The 21,087-nt window shown below is 50.2% G+C and overlaps 1 protein-coding gene across 2 annotated transcripts in view; it reads left to right on the forward strand.

Moving 5' to 3' along the window:
* Fstl4 (follistatin like 4) overlaps positions 1-21,087 on the forward strand; it is a 398,369-nt gene that overhangs the window by 268,948 nt on the left and 108,334 nt on the right. For both annotated transcript variants that reach the window (XM_055602883.1, XM_055602884.1), the window contains exons 5-6: positions 12,422-12,627; positions 16,654-16,777. In XM_055602883.1, coding sequence (XP_055458858.1) covers positions 12,422-12,627; positions 16,654-16,777 — 330 coding nt within the window. The remainder of the gene's footprint in view (positions 1-12,421; positions 12,628-16,653; positions 16,778-21,087) is intronic.

A 21,087-nucleotide genomic window follows, 5' to 3' on the forward strand; every position in this document is an offset into this window, starting at 1 on the left:
GCAGCCACGTAGAAAATTGAGTCTTGGCTGCAGTATCTTCTTAGAAGCTGGACCATTTCTAGACACTGCACCCAGAGGAAGAGGAAATTTTGAATTGAAAAGATCCAGCAGAGTGAAAACAGAAACAACCTGGACAGTCTCTGTCCTCCTCCTGCCTTAGGCAATGCCTAGAGACGCCACAAAACCTGGCTTTCCAATGTCCCAGAGGTCAGGGTCTCTTGGCTTAAGCTGGGCTCTACGTTCTTTGGCAGCCACATCTGAAGGCCCTGGAGAGCATTCTGCAGCACAGATATTACGACATTTTCTCCCGCATCACTCTCAAAATCAACACCTGTCCTAGGAGGCCCTTCCTGTGGGTCAGGGTCTACTTCATATGGAAGTACCCTCAGTAAGTGTGGCTGTTTCCTCAAAGGGACACTTGTCCTGGGAATTGCCTACAGATAACTCTTCTCAGTTACAAGATTGGCAAATCCATCATTGTGGGCTTTGGTTTCCTGGGCTCTGGAGGAGGCTAAATCCAGACTCCTGAATCTCTAAGCCCAGGCTTTGACAAGAAATGGTGGCATGTTCCGGTGTGTTCACAATAATAAGATTTGCCAGTCAGAAGCCGCGTGAGTGTGCAGGGTTCTTACAGCCTCCTTGGGCTAAGGAGCATTCTCCTCTCTCATATCCCAGCATCGTCTCCCACCCCAGCTTCAGTCTCAACACCAAGTTTTATTCTCATCTCTGGAGGTTTCTTTCCGAGAGCTGAATGGCTGAAACTAGGAGAGAAAAGAGGTGTTGCTGGAGCAGAAGATGTCCCCAGTAGTGTGCCACAGGGAATGCCAGGCAGTAGTAGCCAGACTCTATCACCAGGGCCTTCGCCCTTAGACTGAGCTCACTCTTTTTTATTCTTGGTCTCTTTCCTAATCAATAATAAATAAGGAACCAACTCTATCATTTCAAAACCTCCATCTCTGCTCTTGGGGTCTGTGGCCCGGAAGCTGTGGTGAGCTGGCCAGCAGGCAAACCAGGAGAGTGAAGGGCTATGGCTGAGCTGCCAGGATAGGATTGTGGCTTTGTAGGAAACCCACAGCTCTGAGTGTGAGACAGAGAACGGATGCCTGCCCACCTCTAGCATGAGTGTAAATCAAGCCCTGTGAGTGCTCGGTGGCTCCCACTGTCCTCTCTGCACTTACCCTTGAGCTGTGGGCGTCAGGCCTTGCAGGAGAAACGAAAGCATCACACCTTCCTTCTGAAAAATCCCACCAGGACATGATTCTCAGAACACTGTTCATGAGGGAAACAAAACTCAAGGTCACAGGGTGATTGGCTTTTTCACTGACAGCTCCTGGCTTCGTTAGGGGCCATTAGAATTAGCAGATGGGATTTCTGAGAGACTCCTGACATACAATCATACACACACACACACACAGACACACACACACACGCACAAACATACAGGGAGGTGGAGGGTAGCACAGTGTATTTCTGCATCAAAACTTTGTAAGGTATTTCTGTCTAACTACATTCTCAAAGTCTAATTCCAAAGAACGTACGCAAACCTGTCCTGAGGCATTGTTTGTGTGTGTGTTTCTGTGTCTGTGTGTGTGTGTATGTCTGCAGTAAGGTGGGCACAGGTAGGCAGGGTCCTTGCTTGGGCTCTGGGCATGAAAAAACTCAGGCTGTGTGCTGTTGGTCCCACTTCTCTGGGTCCTGGCACACTTCCAGGGGTGTTTCCTGGTTCTTCTTCTGGGGATCCAGACACAGCCCTCTCACACCCATCGTCTCCTTGGGCCCTGAACCCTTTCAAAGCATGTGAATCCATTTCCATGCTGGACTGAGGCAGCTAGGAGCCTGTGCTGGGGCCTGGAGAACTTATGAATATGGAAGGCAGAGAGGACCAAAGGGATTTCTTGGTGTGGGAACGTAGTAAGAGTCGGCCTGTCCGCAGGCTCCCATCCCGCTGCTGCGTTCGTGGTGTTTCAGAGAGCAGAGCACAAGCGCTGTGTGGCCCGACAGAGCTGTGTCTGGAATAACTCAGCAGGTTGGGAGAGAATGACTTTTTGAGTCCTCAGAGAAGAGCATCCAGGGTCTTTTCCTGTCCACCCCACCCGCTTCCCTCAGGGGGGCACTCGCTCCTCATTTCCCAGGCCCTCCTCCTGGATGCCGAACCTGACGCTGGCGTTTGGCCCGTGCACAAGTTTCAGCTTGGAAAATCCTGAACACAGAGCCAAGGTTTTCTACGGCATCTCCATCAACTGCTGAATCCTGGAAGTTTCCACTATGCCCAGCGGGCAGCCTCACTGAAGGAGGAGAGGCTTCCCCGCTCCATCCTGCGGGCCCCATGCTGCACACATACCCACACTCAGTCTGCAACGCCACCAATCTGGCTCCAAGCTCCCGGGTAGCTTTGTTTGGTTTGATCTGGGATTTACTATCAATCTGCCAACACAAAGAGGTAAAGATCTAGCTTTAAAACCCCAGGAAATCTCCCGAATCCTGTCAAGTCTAAACCTGTTCAGCTCGTTCTCTGAAATGCTGTTTTCCAGGAGCCTGAGTTAGGGCAAGGCCAGCTCCCAGAGACCATCAGGAGGCAGTTTCCCCAGCTCCGTGGAGCTTCTGCGGGCGAAATGCCCAGGGCATTCCCGTGTTGAGTGGGGCTCAGCGCCGGGATCAGTAGCTGCCCCTCATCCCAAGAAGAGGAGATTCTTCCTGCAGCCTTTAGGATCTAGTGGCTTTTTGGCTCAACCGAGGAGCCAACGATTCCTGTGTCAAAGCAAGAAACCCTGAGAGAACCCCTCAGGCAGTGCCATCAACCCCTCTGGCCTGCCCCATCTTCTCACATGGCCAACCATTAACTTCCCTGAGGAGGCTATTCAAAAACTCAAATGAGATCCCTGGCCAGTAAAGGCTTGTGGAACAGGATGAAGCCACCATGACCCTGGCCATTACATGCCGTAAAGCCTGTCTCTCCCACCCCCACCCCCATCACTATGACAATAGAAAGCATCTCCCAGGGGACTCTTAATAAGAACATCCAACACGCTCCTGACATGTCCTTCAACTCACATGGGAATACAGTGCTCCGCCTGGCTGCTGAAGCCAAACCTCACCCTTGAGCCTGGTAGCCCTTATCTCAGCCACCACGTGAGGCAGTGACCAGCTCGGACTCTGCCATATTTCTGGCGACATACACTATCAGTCAATCTGGTTGCCACCCAAAGACCATGGCAGCTTAAAGTGCCAAGAAAGAGCATTCATTTTTGCTTTGGTGGACCCCTGGGGAGCTGAGATATTCCCACCCCAACAGTGGGACCCTTCCCTCGACTACATGTCCAGTCTTGGGTCAGTCTCAGAAAGAAGCCTCTCACCCCATTCATTCCCTCCAACCTCCCCCATCCCGCTATGCCCTGGTCCCAGCTCTCCTGCAAAGATAGGGTGGGGCAGGGGAGTGGCCAGCAGCTGGGCTACCGGACAGACCAGTGAGACAACCCCCACACACACCCCGAGTCTAGGAAGAGCTAGTCCCACATCCCCAAAGGAACCCACGATTTCTCAGGGTGGCGGTTCAACTACCACGGCAATCAAAAGGAAAGTCCTTAAGGCCAAGAGGGCTTTAGGGTTTATTCAAATTCCCAAACATTATTCTCTCACTCCGGGGCCACCTGATGGATGTTGCAGTCAGCCGTAAAAAGCGGAAGTGACCCCTCTCCCAGGACTCCAGCCAATTCTGCTTTCTCTAATAGGAAGGAAAGGGAGGGCTGTAAAGGTCAGGGAGCAGATTGGGTGACAGCATCAACGGAACCCCGCACTCACGAGCAAACGTGCCGATTACCGAACAAAGGTCTGGGAAGCTTTTCTTCATTTCAATCACTTAAATCATTTCTGGGGTAAAACTTGAAATGTTTTGTCCCTGCAAGGTGTTAGCGAGAGTTTGATCAGCCCCGGTCCAGCAAGTTTGGGGGTTTGAGTGTGAGATCTGTTCATGAGTGTGAGTGTGTGTGTGTGTGTGTGTGTGTGTGTAGGCCTTGCAGAGCCCTAGTTATGCAGATTCTGTCTGTGGTCCCCAAACAAGGCTTCGTGCCTTCAACCTAGAAAGTTCACCACCAACTGAGATGACAAATGTAAACACCCCAGGGAAAGACCCATGGAAACTAGCCAAGGACAGTTTGCCAGCCTGAAGCCACTTTCGCTGAATTCTGGGAAGATGAGCAGCTGCATCCTGGAGGTCCCCAAGTCGTCTAAGAAGATGCTACCATTCAGTCCTCCTTTGCCACCGCTGGCTGTCAGAATGCCTGCCTGTTGAACACCTGGCCCCAGATATGGCCCTGCCAAATGCTAGCAGGTGACCTTTGAAAGAGCCAACCCTTTCCACTTCAAATCTAGCCATGTCTGTGACAGCTGACAGATCCACGATAAAAGATGAACCCCATCCTGTGGCCGTGGTCTCCTGTCCCTACACCTGGGTGGAGGGGCTGGAGAAGTAGGGGCCTGATGTTAGGAGATGTGTTTATTTCTCATTCTGTTTGTGTGTGTGTGTGTGTGTGTGTGTGTGTGTGTGTGTGTGTGTCTGTCTGTCTGTCTGTCTCTGTCTACCTGTCTCTCTCTCTATGTGTGTCTGTCTATCTCTGTCGGTGTATGTGTCTCTCTCTCTCTCTGTCTTCCTCTCTTTGTTCCTTCCTTCCCTAACCCCCTAGGTAGAGGCAGCTACACTGAAGGTGTATAGTCTGGATTCCCTTTCTCTCTTAATCCCTTTGGATGTCCCTTCCAGGCTCTCTTGGGAGCCAGTCAGCCTGCATCATTTGCCACGGGTTGGAAGATTGAGGCACAGATTATGAAAGGAGGCTGGAGACTTAAATGGCTTCAGGCTAGGCCACAGACATAGCATGCTTGAGTTGAGGTCAGAGTAACTGGTCCACTTAGCAGCCCCAAGACCCAGCTTTGGGTCACCAGGTGGCATGACTTTGGGAGCATCATTTCTGTAGGTTTGGGGGCTGTAAGGAGGTCATGTCTTGCGTGTTAGATTAAATCCAGAATTCTTAGGATTTTGTGGCACTGTTAACACCATCCGAGAAACTACATCGAGTTAGTGAAAATGTATCCAAAAAATAAGCCCATTGGTTGTGGCATTTATTGTTAATTGAATTTGCCCAGAAATGGCAGCTGAAAGATTGTTAATGTTCACGAATTTACATCAAGTTAAACATCTGTTCCTCTTAAGCTAAATTCCAGCAAAGTCTCAGTGCCTCGTGAATTAGATCTGGGAGCAAACTGCTTCTTGCTCTTTGCACAGCTTAGCGGTTTCAAAATAGACCTCCAAATGACACATGGCAACCGAGGCTGGGATAGCACAACCGCTTGGGTGGGAATGTTGGCGCCAGACGCTTACACGAAATTTCTGCTTTGGTGGTAAAGATCACAGAATTGTCAGGGCAAAATGAGGCAGCCGGAGCCAGGGCAGCTATTTTGAAGAGAGAGGAGATTGCCTGTGAGCAAAGCGAAGGGCAGACATAAGGATGGAGTCCCATCCTGTCTCTCAAGGCCTCTCTGGGGGTGCTGCCGAGTGCAGTTCTGAGGCTCTGAGCTCTAGTTACAGGCCATCCTGCCAGACTTTAAAGACAGCTGTATTTCAGTGCGTGGCCCTGATGGTTTATATACTGCTTGGGAAAAGTGGCATAGAACCCCCAGTGGCTCCGTTAGCAGAGCCCACCAGTCCTACCACAACCCTTCCCTTACCCTCCCCCTCTACATTACTTACATTCCTCGCTGCTGGGACAAAATACCTGACAAGAAGTGACTTAAGGGAGAAAAGAGTTTATTTCTGTCATGGTTTGAAGGTACAGCCCATCTGCCCCCCCTCCCCCAGTCAGAAGCAGGGAGTAGACAGGAAGCCAGCTAACCCGAAGGCCCGTTCCCAGAGAGCCTCTCCCTCCCCTGAGGCACTGTCTCCCAAGGGCCCCACAGCCCTCCAAAGAGCACGGACACCTGGGAACCAATGGTTCAAACCTGGGAGGCTACGGAGGATGGGAGGATGGCTCACTTTCAGCCTACACCACCCTCCTCTCGGCTCCCCCCAGCCCCCGTTCATGAAAGAAAAGCTACTGTGGTATGGTGTCAGGCAGTCTAAGTCCTGTGTTCTCTTTCCGGTATGGTGGTTAAAGTCGCCTGAGTCCAGGGCTGACCAGTGAGGGACAAAGGAAGCTGTCTCCAGCTGGAGCCCAGCAGGGATAGGTTCTTCATAGCTAATTTGGGGTCCCCCAAAGCCACTACAACCTCACATTCTGCCTGTGTATAAAGCTCTTCCCAGGCCCTTTTCAAGGAGTCACCCTGTACCCAACAAAAGAGAGCCTTCTATAAAATCTAGTTTCCAAGCTCCCTGTGGCTGGCCGCCACCCTGACCCCACTCCTAACACAGCCATCTTGAGGTTCACTTTGTAGAGCCAGCTGTGAAGGCTTTGGGGTGTCCCCTGGGTGAGGGAAGGCACACAGACCCCGGCAATCCTTGGAAAGTCTGACTGCCCACAAACAGAGCCACATGCACTCAGGGAGCTGACATGATGGAGGGCCAGCGCCATCACCGTCAGATTTCCACCCTTCCCCTATCATCGTGACACTCTCCAAGCCCCTCTGCCTCCCTTCTCCACAGAGGAGACGGCAGCTGTAAAGTAAACAGATGTTTAATACCTAACTCCCAGGTGCGGGTGGTAGGCCAGGTGCTGGGCCTACACCTGCACACCTGGCCAGTGGGGGACTAATGGGGTGTCCGCTGGTTAGCGGAGGGTGTGTGAGTACTGAAGGGAAGGTTGGGGAAGATCGAGGAGAAGGTAGGAAAGGGCTCACCAAGGATCTGGGGGAGAAAATAGCTTTGGTGAGTAAGGAGGAGGCAGCATCTCTCTCTCTCTCCGCCCCCCTCACCATTTCCATGCATGCACTCTAAGAAGGTGGGCTTCCGCTGTCTTGTCTGTCTCACCTACTTTGTACCATGTTGTCCATGTCGTCCACCCCTTGATCCTCTGGAGTCCTCAAGGCCACCCCACCCACACCCAGGAATGGAACTTCACCTGCCAGAGAATGAAGACAGTTCCTCTGAGGCACGGTCTGGCAGAGGCCAAGCGGCTGATGGAATATTCACAGTTCCTCCCCTGCTTCCCTCTGTTTTGCAACAGCGAGTATCCCTTTGATGGACACTTAATTCTGGAGGCAACTCCTGCTTCCTAGCCCCCTCTGTTCAAAACATGAAATGCAGCTCAGTCTGCGCTCCTGCTATGAGCACTTCGCTCCCTCAGCGTGGAGGGGCGGGGGGCAGAATGGGAATACTTTTGAATCTTCAAAGAGGGACAATTATTGAGGGAGCCAGATTAATGAGGTGTCATGACAAACTTAGCCGGATCTGCAACTGACCTTTCTCATGGAGAACGGGCTTGATAAATGCAGTTCATTACCAAGTTCTGACAGGAAAATAGGGATACACTCTGGGCTCCTCAGTTACACTGATCAATATTTTATCTACCAAAGAAAGCCTGGTCAAGATGCAGCAGGATCCTGGGACTAACTGGACAAACTCTGCTGTGTGGGAGTCCCTAGACCAGCCAGAAAGTGGCTTGGGTATTTTCTGACAGCAGCCAGGCACTAAGAGGTCCCAGAGTAGAAATGGCCCTGGGTAAAGCAAGGGATGAGGGCAGGCGAGGGGGTGGGGGGGAGAGAGAGAAAGAGTCCAAGATCACTTTCTCATTCCATGAGTCTATATGTATGCATAGAGTTGGTTGTCTGTTATCTGTTATCTCATCGAAGGAGACAAAAAAGAATGAGCCACACCACTCCTCACTGGGGGCAACCTGCCATTGTCATTAAAAGGTCACCTCAGGCCTGGATGGACATGCAGTAGCAAAGTCCTTTCATGTTATGTCACCATGCTAAGAGACGTTAAAGTGCCTAGGGCCTCCCTCCCCATCAAGCTTAGGTGGTCCTCAGGCTCCCTAGGCAGTGCTCATGAGAGGTGTTGGTGTTGGTTATATTAGCTACTTTTCTCATTGCTGAGACAGAAGTGACTTAAGGAAGGACAAATTGGTTTAGGCTCACAGTTTGAAGGTACACAGTCATGGTGGGGAAGGCATAGAGACAGGACACATTGAACGCACATTGCAGAGACAGGTGGATGCTGGAAACCAGCTGGCCTTCTCCTGTTTCCCTTTTTAGTTAGGCCCCAGCCCATGGGATGGTGCTGCGCCTATTCAGAGTTCAACCTCCTTGGAAACTTTCTCACCCACATCCCAGACGTGTCTCTCCTAAGTGATTCTAAGTCCTGTCAATTTGACAATGGAGATGAAGCATTGCAAGGGCCAGGATCAGCAGCCTGTAACGTTTATGTTCTGAGTTCCTCTTGCCCCAGGCTGGTCCAGGAAGCCTTGGCAATGGAAAAGGGTGTACATTAAGTCCCCAAGCCTCTAGCACACACCCTCCAGGAGCCTTCCCCTTCAAAGAGCCAAGTGTGCTGAAGCCCAGGCTAAGACTGGACCCTGCCCCTGTCCAAGGTCCAAGAACATCATATATTCTCCCTTCCCAGAACTAGGCAGAAGCTGATATAGCCTCTGGCCAACTGCATTCAAGTCAGATACACACAGTAGATGAATATAGATGACAGATTTTATTTATCTTGTTCTGTTCTGTTTTTTAACTCTTTGAATAGGGTCTCTCACTCTGTATCCCTGGCTGGCCAGGAACTGTATAACCAAGACTGCTCTCAAACTGGTGGTGATCCTCCTGCCTCTGACTCCTGAGTGCAGTGACTGCTATCCCAGCTCGATTTCATTTATCCATCTGTGTGCTGACCTGCTCACCTCTTTGATTAGTACATCACTCTCTTATCACATGAAAGTCGGGAGACAACTTCGGGGAGTCACTTCCCTCTTTTCCACATTTGCACACATCCCAGGGATGAAACTCAGGTCAGCACATGAAAAAAATTAAGAGTTTAGAACTGGAAACAGGCTTGGGAGCCTCTGGTAGATGGGCCTGGCAGATGCAGAAGCGTGCCATGCCCTGTGTGGCTGAGACACTCCTGTCTATCTCCATCAAAGGCAGCGGTATGAGGGACACACTAAACCTAGTGAGCTCTCCTGAGAAGACAGCCATCCTGGGGCCAGGCGTGTCTCTAGGAGGAAAGATCACCCTGAGACTGAACTGGGAGGCTGGAAGATAACATGGAATGGTGGTGGAGAGGCACCAGGAAGCTATGTTTGTAGAAGAAGCATCTAGCCTGTCCCCAGGAAAAGAGGGTAGACCACAGACTCTAAAGGGATTGCCTCTGCAGGTGTGTGAATTCCCACACCTGGCTGGCTTCCTCTGCTATGTCCTCAGATCTTCTGAACGTGTGGGGTGGGAGGTGGGGAAACAGGACTAGAAGAGTTTAGTTGACCCCAGGCAGGGGACTTAACGATTTGAGTTTACGTGGAGTTTTCCATGCCACTCATTTGAAGCATAGCTGCTCTGCGGATGAAGAGAGAGATCTAAGACTCCCTGTCAGGAGAATAAATTCAGTAGCAGAATATCTGCCTAGTGCTCACAAGGCCCTGGGTTCAGTCCCCAGCACTGCAGCGGACTGATGGGGGGTGGGGGCGAGGGTGGGGATGGGGGACAAATCCTCAGGAAAGAAAAGAAAGGACAAGAGTTGGGAACATCATGTTGCTGTACCTGGATCGCGACCTGACTCCCATACTACCCCGCCCTCTCCGGCCTTGATGTTGTCCACAGGCCTTTGAGTGACTCTGGCTCCTCTGGCCTCCAGATGCTCCGTAGGCCCTGTATACCATGCCTTTGCCTCTGCCTCCTTCCTTAGTTCATGCAATCTTCACGCTGCAGGCCTGAACCTCTGCTCAGCATCCCTCCCGTATCCCTTAGCTGTTCTCCCACTCCTTAAGACACCCTTAAAGCCTTAGCATGCCCGTATGGAATATGTCAACATATAGCGCTGCACAGTTGGGAGCAATATGGCCTGGAGGCTCACCTGGGCCTCTGGCTTGGCTTTTAGACTCAAGGTGGAAGGCTCTAGGTGCTCAGAAAAACTGTATGGTTGATTGGTTTGTTTGTTTGTTTGTTTGTTTGTTTGTGACATGGTCTCATCTAACCTAGGCTGGCCTCAAACTTGCTATGTAGCCGAGGATGCCCTTGAACTTCTGATCCTCTTGCCTCCACCTTGGGATTTCTGGATTAACAAACATGTACTGTAGTTCTCTGTTTTTTGCAGCACTGGGAATTGGACCCAGGATTTCTTGCATGCTCGGCAAGCACTCTACCAATTAAGTTGCATCCACAGCCTGAAGAAGTCCAGGAGCTGGCAGGAAAGCAGAGGCTGAGAGTTACCACAGGCCCCCAGCTCCATCTCAGCAGGACCACCTCATGTGATATGTGGAGGTTGTCTAGCTGAAGACCTTTGGCTCAGGGCAGCTCTTCTTGGAGCTGTGGGAATGCTGGGGGACCAGCAAGCCTAAGACCTCTCTCCCCATATGATCTGTCTGGTCTAGGCTTCAGGTGGCCATGTCACAGATTCTTAGGATATTCACCCCTGACTAGCATGTCTGAAAACCTTCTATTGACACCTTCGTCACAGACACAGGCTTCCCAGCATCTGGTTGCAGGTGTCTGTCCCCAGGGAAATCTGACAGTCCCTCCGGTTTATACACACACATATCATGAACATTTCTGCCGACGCCAGCCCAACAGCTATCCCTCGACTCACACTCCGACACCCTTCTTTCTGCTCCATTTGCCAGCACCAGATTTCACCCTCTTTGGTGGGGTGATGGAATAGACTCAGGCAAGACCATCTTATACTTTTTGTAAAACAAAGTCTTCTGAGAAGAAAAGTCCAGCCACCAAACACATTCTTTCCAGCCATATTGGCTTCCTCAAGAGACCAGGACATGGAAGATGTGCTCAGTAATCCGAAGCCTTGTGGTTTAAAATGGTGTTTGTCAGCTTATGGGTCCTAGGAACTCTCAGGAATGGACCTCCTTCCAGGCAAGAGAGGGAGGGGAACAGGTCTGGGGGATGGGAGAGAGCACAGTGACTCCTGGGGAGCAAATAGATTTTATTATATTGAACACAGCAATTGATTTTTTTTTCTTCTAAATAAACACACAAAGGAAATAGTAATGGGCATTTGTTTCTGACAAGAATCAATTGACCCCAAATTGGAAGAAAATCTCGAAACACAAACAAGTGCAAGGAGAAGCATTTGGGCCACCTGGCCTTCTCCAGTGAGAGAGGGAGGGCACGAGACAGAAACGGCTCCTCATACGGATCCATGCTCACCCCACTATGGTTTCAGCAACTAAGAGTGGGAGAGCAGCCAATCGTTGAGCATTGGCTCAGGGTAAAGACGTGTGTGACTATGTTACTTAACCCTCATGATATCCCTGTGAAATCACTGAGGCCCTTGTGCCGGGTTACACAACCTGGAAGCAGCAGAGCTGGGACTCACAACAGCAGTGGTCCCCAAACTTAATGCCTGTTCACTAGCAGGCCCTAAGACGTTAGCCTGGTACCTTCAACGGGCGTTAGGATTCAGGGAGAGAGGCCCTGGCTCCATACAGTCCTCACCCAGCACCCACTGCCCTTCCATGTGGAATAGAGGGTCAGAGACGCCAGCAAATTGCCCAGTCTCAACGAGCCCAGGCTCCAGAAGTGTTTGATGTGTGCGTGCTGGGGACAGGGCAGAGTGGAGGCGCCCTGTGACATCCCTGCAGCCCGTTCACTTGGCTGTGCCCTGTACGGTGGCCCGTCACCAGCAAGATAAACTGTGTCACATCACAGTGCATCACAGGCCTCATTTGCCAAAGAACCGTGCGATGCTGACGTGTTCAGCCAGCACACCGGTGATAAAGGGCCTAAGAGTAATGGGCTGTGGGCTCCAGTTTAATCTCCTAAAGCCTCCCTTTGTTTCTTGGTCATGGACTTGTGTACACGTGTTTGTTTTCAAGGAACCCAGCTCTGGGAGTGTACCTAATTACCTTAAGCAGGGATTATTAGCCCTGTTAACTAGAACTCCCTAATCTATGAGGCCAAGGACTCAAAAGCAGCCTTTTAAAGGCAGGATTAAGGCAAAAAGTGAACTGTGACAGAATAGAATTGGGGCTGGCTCTCCTCACACCATGGGACAACAGCTGCAAATTCTACTGGGAGAATGCCCCCCCCACACACACACACACTCTGTCTGGCTCGGATATTATCGGCATTTGAGATCTGGCTTAAGTATCAGTAGGCTGGGTGGGCGGGCAGGTGGATGGGTGAGCGCCCTCTATGACAGTGGCAAAGTCTACCGCATCCTGGAAATGTCCCAACAGTTGCTTATGAGCGAGATGGGTGAACGGATCGGTGGGTGGAGCGTTCTCTCACGACCCCAGGGTACACTTGACATAACAGCCTTGTCTTCTCTTTCCAGGTGACGTGTGCACCATGGCCGGCTATGCTCGTCTCAAAAACGTCCTCCTGGCACTCCAGAGCCGCAGACAGCCACAGCCACAGCCACCCCAACAAGGAACCAACAGGCCAAACCTCGCCTCCCAGAAGCGCCTCTTGGTGGAGTCGCTGTTTAAGGACTTGGATACTGACGGCAACGGCCACCTCAGCAGCTTGGAGCTGGCTCAGGTGGGTATGGCATTTGTGCTGAAGAGACATTCACGTTCCATGGTGGGGACAGTTGTTTGTAGCTGCCTCTGTCACGGGTTGCCAAGGAGGCCCCTTTCCCACCCTTCCCAGGACTCGAAGCTTGTGGTCGGCACAAGTCCATGTCTCCCTGCCACCTGCCACCTTAGCCCATGTTTACAAACCAATTTTGAAGTTTCCTCGGCTTGCAGGTAAAGCCTCCCCTCTAGAAGGGCTGCCCACTAGTGTTTTCCTCAGAAATCCAGTCTTTGGTGCTTTGGGCCTGTCATTTTCTACAGCAGGAATGTACTTGCTGCGGTGAACATCTTCGGCTCTCCAGCCTGGGGATCTCCAAGGCCTCTGCCCAGTGACAATGCTTCTCTTTGGCATCCAAACCCCAATGACCCAATGCCTACCCACAGTTGTTTTGCTTGTGGGAAGCCCTGTGTCCACCCTGCCATGACAGTTGTCTGAGAATGCCTGCGGACCCAACCCAAAAGCTCACCTCTTCTGCAAAGGCTGTACGTTAGAAGATGTCACTCTGTCTAACTACAAGCATAGCTTAGTGTCCGTATCACAAAAGAAGCAGGAAAGAGCAATATAGCTCCCTGGGGCCACTGCCACTTCAGGGAGAGGCCTGTATGGTCCCAGGGGCAGGAAAGCTAGCGTGGGACTGAGGGCTGTGTTGTTCTAGGCCCAGCCAAACTAGAGATAATCAAAGAGATGGGTTCAGATTTCCCAGGCAGAGTGGTCCATGGAAACAACTCTGCCCCAGAGGCCTCAGAGTGCTCACCCAGAGAAGAGGTGACAGAAATGAGTGCTCACCTTTGATGCCAACTTAGGGCCTCTTAACCAGGTGGGCGTGACATCAACCTATAAAGAAAAGACAGGCAGAATCCCAGGGCAAGCGCTGGCTTCAGTGAGACAGCCCGCTTTGATAGAGTTAAGGGCAGTCAAATGTTCTCTCTCTCTCTCTCTCTCTCTCTCTCTCTCCCATCAACCACAAGAATGGTAGCCAGATCATTGAGCAGGCCCTTTGCCCATGGTAGATAAATACAGCCTTTTTGCTTTATGTAGAACAGCAGCTAGGAATACAGGCTCCAAAGCCAACCAGCCTGCAGCCAGGGTCGGCTGCCAGCGTTCATGAGCTAGTGAGTCTCGGGAGGCCCCTCACTCCTAGGCCTCCATTTCTCAGCTGTGAACCTCGAAGGGTCATCACAGGAGTTAATGGAGTTTAGCGGTATACTTGGCACATGAGTTGTTCTCAGTGGGCAGCAGTGTCCTCGTTCTTCCCCCTTCATCCTTCAGCACCCTCTGTTGTAAGGTCAGGACTGCCACCGTCCCGCCTCCCAGGTGTTTTTAGATGAGGAATCTGAGGCTCTAGGGAATCAAGTAACCAGTGACTCCATTCCGCTCACCATACACACCCAAGCATCCCCAGAGGCCTGCTGCCGACAGGTGGCATGGTATCATCGGGCCAGCAGACCCCTGCTCTGTCAGTAGTATTCAGCCCTCAGCTCTAGTAAAGACCCCAAGAGGTGAGGCTAGGAGCCCTCATTTGACAAGAATGGTTCTGGGAAAGCCCCGGGGTCTTATTAACCATGACTACCTTCAGGAACATACAACCGCCTATTACTCCTCAGAGCAGGAAGCGTGGGGCAGGTGACATCAGCCTGCCCTGCCTGGGTAGAGGCAGCTGTGAGCACCTGGTACACCCAAATCCAAGTGGCTCCCAATGGACCTTCTTGGGTTCATTGCTCTAACCTGGCAGAACCATGGCCAGAAGCCCCCGGAGCCATTAACAAGCATGGTAATTGGACTATGATTTCCTCTTTAAAATTTAATATATTTAAAGTCCATCTCATAAATCCACCAAGCAGAGCCCAGCTAATGTGGGCCTTGCCTTGACACTGAGTCGGAGGCGCCGGAGGGAAGAATTCGTCTGTCCTATGAAAAGTTAATCAATTTCCAATGTAGAAATAGACAAAGGGAAATTTCCATCTTCGGAAGATTGATCTGAGGCGTCATGGTTGATCTCCTTTTTATCGAACACTCTCACTTGCTGGGTGAAGGGTCATTTTTTTAACATTATCACATTAAATTGCCTTTAATATAGCAGACCAAGCTGGGAATGTTAAACAAAGAGAAAAATGCCTCCACCTCCACCCCCCAAATAAAATAAAACCATTTCCTTTCTCTTGATTTCCTTCGTAGCATCTCTCTTGCCCAAGCCTGTGACTCTCGGTACTCAACCAAGTGAGGGTGTGTGGAATGTCTACCCAAACGCCCTTTACTGTGTGGCTGGCTGGGATGGAGCAGGGGTTCTGTGTCTTATTGGTTAAACCATCACCTCAGGGGGATCCACAGGAGTCCACCAAAAACTCCTAAGTCAGGACCCTGACTGTGGGGTGGCATCTGTGGCCCTGGAAGAATACGGAAGGCAGAGGAGGCCCAGGTCTTACTGTGGCTCACACATGAAATGCCCCACGGGCTCATGTTTCTGAGCATGTGTCCCAGCTGGTGGTATTTGGGAAGGCTGTGGAATCTTTGGGAGATAAAACCTTGGTGGAGGAAGTGGGCCATTGGGGGCAGGTTCAGACTTAGCATTCTGGCCCCCATCTCCCAGCCAGCATCCTGCTCTGCCACTATACCTTCCCTGCCACTGTCATGTCTTCCATGACTTGCTGGCACTCTGTCCCTCCCCGAAACCATGAAAGCCCCTTTTCCCTTTAAGTTGTTTTTGTCATGGTGTTCTGTCACAGCAATGGAAACAGATCTGGCTTTCTGGGTATGTGCTGTAGCGAGCAAACTCTCTAACAGTGGCTGGTGGGTGGCTAAGGGGAGCGGATGCAAAGATGAAATACAGTGTGTTATTTTTCTCATCACTGTGACAAAATACTTATCAGGAAGCAACTTAAGAGAGAAGGGTCTGTTTATGGCTTACGGTTTGAGGGGACAGTTTGTCGTGGTGAGAACATAATGGTCACATAAGCACGAGGCTGCTGGTCACTCTGCATGAGGAGACAGACAAGTGCCGGTGTTCATCGGGTGCTGTAGTTCCTTTCCCCCTTCTATTCAGCGTGGGTACCCAGCCCACATGTAGGGTGGGTCTCCCCACCCTCAGTTAAACCTCTCTGGCTTCCAGGTCATTTCAACTCCAATCAATGGAGTCAACCATCACAAATAGTGTCCCGGGTTCCCACTCAGATTCAGCAGTTTTGCTGGCTTCCTATGACCGGGCCCTCCTCTAACCTGCTTCCCCACCAACAGCACAAGTGACAGACAAACCCCAAAGATTCTTCCTCACTTACATCATCTGGGTCTGTCTGCCAGTCAGGGAGACTGCAGACCTGATGCCCAGGGTTTCCATGCTCTCTGAGTCTGTTTCCTCATCTATAAGATGAGGGGTTCAAAATAGACAAGACCAGAGAGCTCCAGATACTCCCCAAAGCCACAACCAACAAGGCTTTTCAGTTGTCCTGAGTGAGCCATTGAGGGAATGAAGAAAGGACAGACATACAGACACCCAAAAAAGCTAGGTTTGAGTAGGTCATTCACTCTCATGGAGATCCACCAGGAGCAGCCTAGAAACCCAGCTTATTTTATACATCTGAACCGAAAAGCAAGTCTATTCTATACAGCTGAACCAGAAGTAGATTTTGGTAATGTGGATGGGGGTGGAGCCAGGAGGTTTCTGTAGGGGAGCAGCTCGGGCTGCAGCCATCCAGGAGGAGGCTGTGGTCCATACTGTCTGCACACACTTGACAACATTGCACACCGACCCAGGGGAGGCCCTGCCATTTCCCCGAGCCTGACCTAGAAAAGGCTTTGCCATTCCCATGGGCCTTGAGGCATTGGGGTGCTTGATATGGTAATGGCCCTGTCTCAGCAACACACATTCAGTGGAGACTCCATCAGCTCTCACTCACTCCCTCGGGCAACTCCTCACTAGATCTGGGGCACTTTTCCTAGCAACATCCATGATGCTGAGCTCACTGGTGACTCTAGCTTTCTCTTCTTACCTCACAGTATGTGCTAAAGGAGCCAGACATGGAAGGTTCCCTGAACGGATGCTCACCAGGAGACCTCCTGCGATTTGATGACTATAACAGCGATGGCTCCTTGAGTCTTGGAGAGTTCTACACCGCCTTCCGTAAGTGAGACCTCTGTGCAGGGCTATGGGCGTGGGAACTCATTTCCTCAGGTATTCCTGTGCCTTGGTGGTGATGTGGCAGCGGGGGCCTGGACTGTGGGTACTCAGAACATGTGCGCCTAACCTCAGCAGTCTTCTAGGTAGATTTGGTTTAGATGTGAAGGAAGTTGAGGTTGTTCTGTATAAGCCTGAGCTATAAGAAAGGACCAAATGAGATACGTGGGAAGGAGGCCAACTCTCTGCCTTTTAAATAGAGGTGTTCCTCATCGATAGAGGTATTTGGGGCTATAACTACATCAGGGCTGTAACAGCAATCCTCTAACTGCTTATTATGTGACTTTTCCTGGAGAGACATGAAGAATGTTTACCTAGCTCGGATATGACATCAATGACAGGCCATAGAAATGACTCCATCCAAGTCCAGCTTAGTAAACCAGGGAGAGTTATTGGAATGATTTAAAGGAGGCTGGATGACTGAAAGGTGGCAGTATCACTGAAAAGCCAGCCATAGCATGAGCAATAATTCACAGGTTAACAACTTTCCTGCAGGACTTGAAGGCAGATTGGCTGGTCAGAGTCTCCTCTGTCCTATAATTTCTATTACCTACATAATTTGAGGGTGGTGGGTCCTGTGAGTCTTGTGAGTTTCAGGAGCTTCCTGGCCTTGTTTTATTTGCTTTCTGAGTCATGAGCCTCCCTCCCTCCCTCCAAGAGGGAATGTTTCAATTCAGAGGAAACTGCAATGCTGACGGTGAAGGCAACCAGCCTCCACTGGGGAGCCCTGTGTGGAGGGAGAGTGAAGGATGGGTCAGAGGCAACAGGGAAAGCCTCTGTATGTTCAAGAGACATAGGGGAATATCTAAAGAAGCCACCAACAGTAAGTATTCCTGTTGGGGTAGGTGGGAGCTCTCCATCTTCCTCAATGAACAATTCTCAGAAAAAAAAAATTCTTTAATTAATATGCTATCATAGCCTTTACCTATGAGTGCTTAAAGAGACTCGGCCTTGATCAGAAACGTTTCATAAGGTCAGGCATTATCGTAATATTGTGACCAGTTTAGGGTGATCTCTTTAATCCCCACCCCAAAGGAGATTTTTCTTGGAACTAAGCAAGCTTTCCAGAAGCTGAAATCGGCAAGTTTCTAGTTGAGCCAGTTTGATCTTTAGCAAACAGGGGTTGCTGTCTAAGCAGATATTGGTGGTGGTTACTTCTCACGGGAGAAGAACAGATGTGCACCTTTTTCAGCAGCTGGAAGCAGTGGGCAGGTTTACAGGAGCAGACAGCAGTAGTTCAGGGTTAGCTCTGTGGGGTCCGAGGAGGGAGAGTCTCTTACCCCTGAGCAACTTTGAGTTTCTTCAGTCAGCTTGCTGATTTGTTAACACTTGCTATTTCCACCTGTGTTTTCACTCCTGTGAAAACAGACAAGGTGCTCTGAGTCGCTCCTCCTTTGGTTCCCTGGTGTGTGCACCAAACCTGGAGATGACCTGCTTAGAGATCCCATCAAGCTACCTCTAGGCTTAACGACATAGGAGCTAACCTCAGAGACGTCCACATGTGCCTGCAAGGAGGGGAGGCCAGCTAGTGTACTGGACCCCCACACTAGAGACCAGAAGAACATGCTTTGTCCAGAAGGGGGGTGGAGCTCCTTTATATTCAAGAGTGCTGGAGTCTGCTTAGAACATGTAGTTGGTGAGCCCCGTGACGTGGTGATAGGCACAACCTGTAAGCTCTGGGCACCTGATGGTAGGCATAGGGGAGGCAGAAGGTACTGCATGGCCTGAGCCATAAAACTTAGGATTCTTTCTCTTTCCAGAAGGTGCTCCCACAGTATAGGGAAACTTCTTTGAGCTCTGGTTATCCCCAGGAGGCAGTTCTTCTGCCTGGATGGCAAAGGGACTTTTGTGGATGGAAGAAAACACGCTAAAGGAGAGAAGCAAGTGACTTTTCTCTGCAGAGATTGCTCGCGTGCCCGGTGTGGTTCTGGCGGGGGGTGGGGGTGGGAGAGAAGGCTTTCCAGTTCACAGCATCATTAGTGTCCAGGGTTATGTCCAAACACCATTACAAGGCTTTGTTTGATGTCCTATGATCATGTCTGCTCTTCTAGCATCCTCATCCTTGTCAACTAGCAAAGCCAAAACCTGTACCTGCTGCTAATAGTGGGTGACTTGAAGGCCCGTCTTGTTGCTAGAAGCACCTGTTTGGAACATGGAGAGCTCGTCCCCTAAAATAAATCTTGAAATTTGAAAATCTTTAGGGAGCCAACTACTAAATGACCAGAAATTTTGTAAACACGCAATTGAGTAGTCAGTGGCTTTGAATCTACAGTGGTGGGATTCAATTATCTGACACCTCAGATATCAATAGCACATAAAGGCTACCTAAAACAGGAATAATAATAATAATAATAATAATAATAATAATAATATTATTATTATTATTATTATTCAGAGAGACCTGAATATCACTAGACAGACCCTCCCTGTTGACCCCAGTGCTTGGTTTCGTCTCTCCATCCACTTCCCTTGATAACACCAATCCCATGGAACTCAGATGGACCAGGGAAGCCACATAAGAAGGGACTGCAGCCAGACTTGTTCATCAACTCAGGAAGTGACATGTTTTCTGGGGACAGAAGTGATGCATTCTAGGAATGCTGCCCGAACTCCAACTCCTTTGCAAAGGGGTCGTGCAAGGAGGACGTTTCTAGATGAGGTTAGTTGAGTTGGGAAGACCCACCCTAGATGTGGGCAGAACCATCCCACGGGCCGGGGTCTTAGACTGCTTGAGAAGCAGAAGGCAAGCTGGGCACCATAATCCTCCTCCACCCCCACCTCTCTCTGCTTCCTGAGTGTGGACACACTAGTACCAGCCATCTGACATTCCTACTGCTGTGACTTCCCCGCCACGATGGCCTATATCCCCTTAAACTGTGAGCCAAAATGGGCCCTTGAGTTGCTTTTGTCAAACATCTGGCCACAGCAATGAGTGAAATAATTAACAGAGCTATGTACCGCCATTCCTGTGGCTGAAAATGGTACATCCTTGATCCTGGGAATGGACCTAGAGCCAAACAGAAAGCTCTTGGCTTTGCTTCCGAGGAAATGCAAGCATCTCTACCGCCCATGAAGACAGAGAGTTTCCCCAATGGAGGTGGGTATAAGCATGAGCCCCATAGGAAAGGGGACACATTGTCCCCTCAGCTCCAACCATAGTTCTCAGGCAGGGCACCCTGATGCCTGCTCCTTCCGTTCCTGGATTATCATTTCAAAAGCTTTATAATCATCATTCTTGAGGAAAATTAGATTCTGTGGTTGCCTTGGACTTGTTTTGAACCAGGCAGCCAACCCATTCATCAAAGCCCAGCCCAAATAATAGATATGCAATAAAATGTAAACTTGCAGCAATCGAGGAAGCCACAAAATGAGTTAACCCAGCTATAAAGGCCTGACACACTGCGGCTCAGAGCACCCAGGGATCAATAGCTTTTCAAAGTTATAGGAACCCCTAACTCCCAGAGCTGTAGTGACAGATGTATGGCTGGGTGAGTTTTAAATGAGTAATTGAAATGAGACATACAAGTATAACTGACTCCCTAGAAAGCAGTGGGCATTCACGAAACCTCACTAAAAGCCAGTTGGTATCTTACCCATCTCAGCAGCGACATTTTGGATTTAATTTTAACAGCTGGAGTCAATGGGCTGGCAGAAGCTGAGCATTTGGGGTTTCGTTTTCTAGCTTCTGTTTTGAAGCAAACTCTGTCGCTCTGCTGAGATGGGAGTGGTGGCACACACCTTTCATCTCAGCACTCGGGAGGCAAAATAGGGCAGATCTCTGAGACCCAGGCTACCCAGGGCAGCAGAGTGAGGCCTTATCTCAAAACAAAAACAAACAAACAAAAAACAAAAAGCCAACCAAACAAACAAAACCAAAGATGATAGGTCTGTGTGTTTGCCCTACAGAAATGACATGTATGGGTAAGTTTGGGGGAGGGATGGAGAGAAAGGCTTCTAAAGCTGACCTTCTTGTGATGCTGTTTTGGCCCTTCACTGAGCTGGTTTGCAGCACATAGCCTGATAAGGCTAGAGCATGGTGTTTCATGGCTTGAACTGAGTGGTTCATGGTGAGCTTGCATCTCACTCCTAGCTTTAGGGAGTAGGTGAATGCCATGCTCTGGAAAGAGGGCACAGGATAGGTTTGTTATCCATAAGAACCAAATCTCTCTCTCTCTCTCTCTCTCTCTCTCTCTCTCTCTCTCTGTGTGTGTGTGTGTGTGTGTGTGTGTGTGTGTGTGTATGTACTGGTTTGTGTG

Source organism: Psammomys obesus, unplaced genomic scaffold (genome assembly GCF_907164565.1).
Source record: "Psammomys obesus unplaced genomic scaffold, mPsaObe1.curated_primary_1811, whole genome shotgun sequence".
In the NCBI taxonomy this organism is placed as follows: Eukaryota; Metazoa; Chordata; class Mammalia; order Rodentia; family Muridae; genus Psammomys; species Psammomys obesus.